This window comes from Otolemur garnettii, unplaced genomic scaffold (assembly GCF_000181295.1).
Source record: "Otolemur garnettii isolate 467f Iridium unplaced genomic scaffold, OtoGar3 scaffold00008, whole genome shotgun sequence".
Lineage (NCBI taxonomy): Eukaryota > Metazoa > Chordata > Mammalia > Primates > Galagidae > Otolemur > Otolemur garnettii.
Window position 1 is genome coordinate 12,018,994 of NW_003852403.1, and position 4,913 is coordinate 12,023,906.

Genomic DNA, 4,913 nt, shown 5'->3' on the forward strand with positions numbered 1-4,913 from the left:
TTTTTTTTTTTTTTTTTTGAGACAGAGTCTTACTGTGTTACCCTTGGCAGAGTGCTGCCATGGTGTGAGAGCGCATAGCAACCTCCGACTCTTAGGCTTAAGCAATTCTCTTGCCTCATCCTCCCAAGGAGCTGGGACTACAGGTGCTCCCCATAACTCCCAGCCATTTTTTTGTTGCAGTTGCCATTGTTGTTTAGCTGGCCTGGGCTGGGTGCGAACCCGCCAGTCTAGGTGTATGTGGCTGATGCCATAAGCACTGTGCTAAGGGCCGTGAGCCAAGCACAAGGAAATAATTGAAAATAACTGGTCATGGTGGCACCCATAGCTCAGTAGGCAAGGGCGCCAGCCAGTACACCTAGGGTGGCAGGTTTGAACCTGGCCTTGGTCTACTAAGCAACAATGACAAGTGCAACCAGACAATAGCTGGGTGTTGTGGTGGGCGCCTGTAGTCCCAGCTACTTTGGGAAACTGAGACAAAAGAATCGCTTAAGCCCAGGCTTGAGACTCTGTCTCAAAAAAAAAAAAAGAAAGAAAAAAACTGATGTTCAGTACTTATATCAGCAATATCATGCTTTAACCAAATATATATATACACATATGTACTATATATATTAGAATCAGAATATCAAATCAAGATGTCAGTTGGCCACATATGTAGCAGATGTAGGTCAAGGGTATGTACATTTTCAGAATAGAAGACTTAATTAGTCAGATTGGGGACAGCCCATTGGGAGTTACATCCAGTGTAGAGCACCTCTTCTCTGAACAATCTAGAAAGATTTTGAGGAGATAAGCATGTGGTTGTTTAGAATTTAGGTGATTGAGAGAAGCTAAGGGGGGGATAAAAGATCATTACGCAAATATGAAATATTCCTAAAAAGCCTCTCTCTTCAGAGTAATAAGTAAATGGTTACCAGGTGAGAGGATAAAGAGTACTATGCTGAAACTCAAGAGACTTAAATTATAATCATGGTTAAACTACTTACTACCTGTCAGATGCTAGAACTCATTTTCCTATTACATAAAATGAAAAGGTATGACAGGTGATTACTATGATCATTTTAGTAATGAGCTAGCCTGGAGATAAGTTTCTTTTGTCACTACAGGTTCTCTAGAAAATCACTATGTCAAATAATTTCCTGTGTATATATTATAAGTCTTGGGCCCAAGTCTGACAGAAGCTGATTATGTTTACAAAAATGAAATAAAGCAAGATGAGGACATTCAGCTGTCTGTCCTCAGAGCCCTTTCTCTAGAAACGTCTAAAAGGGCTTTTAGCTGAGCCTCTGTGGCCTGCAGAAAACTATTCTGAAAATCTTGTTTCTAAATTTCAGGAGCACATCCTCCATTGGATTCAGGGGAACTTATTTGTCATTTAATGAAACAAGAACTCCTGAGTTTGTGCTGCCAGGGTCAAAGCTTATGCCACAGAAGAGATGGCTTCAACTTCTATTTCTGTTTTCTTCCTCAGGCTCTGCAGATGGTATGGGGAGGAGGTTGCACTCAGCCCCTGGTCATGGTCTTTCAAAGACCCCAACAACAGAAATGGAGCACAGTCTCCGTGAAGCCAGCACAGTGCCTGCTTCTCAGGTAGCAGCCTCAGATGCTAAAGTGCTAGGCCTGGGGGGTGTGTTGGGGAAGGGAGTGTGGAGAGATGGGAGTGGTACAGTTGATGGTAAGGTAGACTCTTGGCAATGTGAGAAGAGATTGCTACATGGCTACTACCTTACAAATAGATCTAATTTGGTGTCTACTACTGGGTCTTTCTGTATTCTTTCCCATATCCGTGAGGACAGGGTCTGAGGGAAGACCACAAGTCTGGTGTTATGTGTCTGCCTATATGTGTCTGTGTGTTTGAAGGCTGCACCTTGCCGAGGCCTCAGCAGGGAGTGTGGGGAGGATGAGCAGTACAGTGCAGAGAACTTTCGCCGCATCTCACGCAGTCTCAGCGGCGCCGTTGTCTCAGAGAGGGAGGAAGCTTCAGTTTCTTCCCACAGTTTTGTAAGTAGAATCAGGGTTTGGCTATTCATAGTACTCTCCTCCTTGGTAGGTAAAAATACAGTGCAGGTGAAGGAACAGGGAGAAATGAAGGTTGTAATTTGAGGGAAAGGCATGTATGTACTCTTAGAAAAATTAGGACACACAGTCATTATTTTATTTACACATATTCAGTTGGAGCCCAGAGGAATGTTCATTTCTTGTAGCAGTTTTAAAAGGGTATGTTATAGGGTACTCCAGAGTGATTAATAGTCATAGTAGCCTAGCAAGGAATCTGAGAAGCAAAGGCTGCTGCTGATTGGCTTAGAGCCCATTGCACTAATCAAAGGAAAAAGGGAAGAAATGGGATGGAGTATTATTTTGCTTTTTCTTCCCCACCACATTTTTTGAGTGGTATCCAGTGTGGTTTTAATACAAAGTGAAGCGGCTCGGTGCCTGTGGCTCAAGTGGCTAAGGTGCCAGCCACATACACCTAAGGTGGCGGGTTTTGAATCCAGCCTGGCCCACCAAAACAACAATGACAGCTGCAACCAAAAAATAGCTGGGTGTTGTGGTGGGTGCCTGTAGTCTCAGCTACTTGGGAGGCTTAGGCAGGAGACTCGCTTGAGCCCAGGAGTTGGAGGTTATCATGAGCTGTGATGTCACAGCACTCTACCCAGGGGGATAGCTTGAGGCTCTGTCTCAAAAAAATAAATAAATAAAAATAAAGTGAAGCATGTACATTAGCAAGAAAAGGAAAAAGATATAAAATTCTCCTCCTTGAGGCTTTACATATGGTACTAATGCAATGGGACAGGACAGCCCATGCTAGTAGATATCAACAGACTTAAATATTGTTAATCACAATAGGTAATTGTACTGTTTGAGCATTTCACACACTTATCTAAGACAAGTTGAGTTTTTGTTACAATAAAGGTAAGGATGCAAAGCACCAGTGTATTGAAGCTTTGGTTCAATAAAAGTATAAAAACAAATTTTAAATACACGGTACAAAAAATGAAAAGTTATGAAGGGATATATTATGAAAATTAATTCTCTTTCCTACCAGTTTTTCAGATGTAGTTTTCCTCCTAAGAGGGAATCATTTTTTCCAATTTATTGTGCATAAGTTCTTAAACATTTCTGAACAGCTTATTCCTCTTTTTTAGAAAAGGTGGTTTTTTTCTGCCCAGCATTTGTTCTGTTTTCCTAGGAGATTTGGCTTCCTTTCTTCCAACTATACTATGTATCATGGATTAATTGATTAATTCTATTAAACAAATGCTTATTGTGCCAGGTGCTGGAGATACAGTAGTAAGTTAGATATGGTCCCTGACTTTATGGGGTCAGATAAATAAGCAAGTATAATGCAATAAGGATTTGATACTATGGGAGTATAATAGAAAGGACATTTAAACCAGGCTTGATGTATTAGGGAAGGCTTCCTAGTGGAAGCAAAAAGAATATAGTGGTAGCAGATAAAGGGACCTGAAGCAAATATTAACTGAACATTTGAACTTCTTTTAAGAAGCTCATTTGGGGGTGGCACCTGTGGCTCAAAGGAATAGGGCACTGGCCCCATATACTACAGGCGGCGGGTTCAAACCTGGCCCCAGCCAAAAAAAAAAAAGCTCATTTGGGATAGCATGATTAGAGAATCTGGTAAGGAGAGATGATGGAGAATATTGACAATTGGCACTGCAAAGAATGAAAACAAAGGTCAGATCATAGACAACAGAGAACCCTTTTGTCACAGTTAGGAGTTTGGACAAATAAAGAGAAATAGATATATTAGGAGAGCCAATTAGGAAATAAACATCAATAATGAGACTTGGTGCCTAGCTGCCTGGATGTTGGGAGAAGAGTACACAGTATGATGACCAAGTTTAATAGGTTGAAAGTGATATATTTGAGGGAGGGTATGTGTTCAATTTTGGATATGTTCAGCTTGAGTGGAGATATCTGGTGGTAAGCTTTTGGATATAAGACCTATGAGGTGGAAACTGAGACCTGGAAATCATAGCCATTGAAAAGAGAAAAATGTATTGCAGAAAGAGGAGAGGAGCCAGGATGTATCCCTGAAGAGCATCAGATTTAAGGTGGTTCTTCTTCTTAAGAACCTTAAAAGGAGACTGAGAAAAAGAGACCAGAGAGATTGAAGGGCAAGAAGGGAAGTGGGATATCATGGGTACTAAGAGAAGAATGTTTCTTTGGTTTTTTTGAGACAGTTTCATTATGTCACCCTTCGTAGAGTGCCATGGTGTCACAGCTCATAGCAACCTCCAACTCTTGGGCTTAAGCAATTCTCTTGCCTCAGCCTCCTAAGTAGCTGGGACTACAGGCGCCTGCCACAACATCTGGCTATTTTTTGGCTGTAGTTGTCATTATTGTTTGGTAGGCCCAGGTTGGATTCAAACCCGCTAGCTCCGGTTTATGTGGCGGTGCCCTAGGCACTGAGCTACGGGCGCTGAGCTGAGAAGAATGTTTCAAAAAGAAAGAAGTCATTAGCTGCGTCACATACTGAGGGAGCTGGTACCTGGTCCTTAAGTTGCATACCATCTGCCACTCTGTGGTAGGTGCTGAGAGTGTGCACTGATGGAACAATACAAATTCTGCCCTCAAATAGCTTGCAGTCAAGTAAAGGAAATTAGGTATACTAGCATATGGATAATTTTATTTAACATATTATTTACTAAGTGCCTGCATTGTTCCAGGTGTTAAGATACAGAGGTGAAAAGAAATGTATGCTATTAGGGGAGAAAGGCAATAAAGAAATAAATGATGTAACCAAATTATGATAAGGAAGAATAAGGCAAGGGAATATAGGGAGTAAAGAGGAAATAGTGGTTTTTCTTATGTCCATTTCTGATACAGTACGGGAAATTAACTCTAAGAAAGTAACATTTGGCTCGGCGCCTGTGGCTCAAGTGGCTAAG

The 4,913-nt window shown here is 41.5% G+C and overlaps 1 protein-coding gene across 3 annotated transcripts in view; it reads left to right on the plus strand.

The window, feature by feature from the left end:
* Positions 1 to 4,913, plus strand: part of USP54 (ubiquitin specific peptidase 54) — a 67,032-nt gene that overhangs the window by 58,604 nt on the left and 3,515 nt on the right. For 2 of the 3 annotated variants that reach the window (XM_003783555.3, XM_023509526.1), the window contains 2 exons: positions 1,472 to 1,590; positions 1,861 to 2,001. In XM_003783555.3, coding sequence (XP_003783603.1) covers positions 1,472 to 1,590; positions 1,861 to 2,001 — 260 coding nt within the window. The remainder of the gene's footprint in view (positions 1 to 1,471; positions 1,591 to 1,860; positions 2,002 to 4,913) is intronic. The other variant, XM_023509525.1, reaches the window with a different exon arrangement.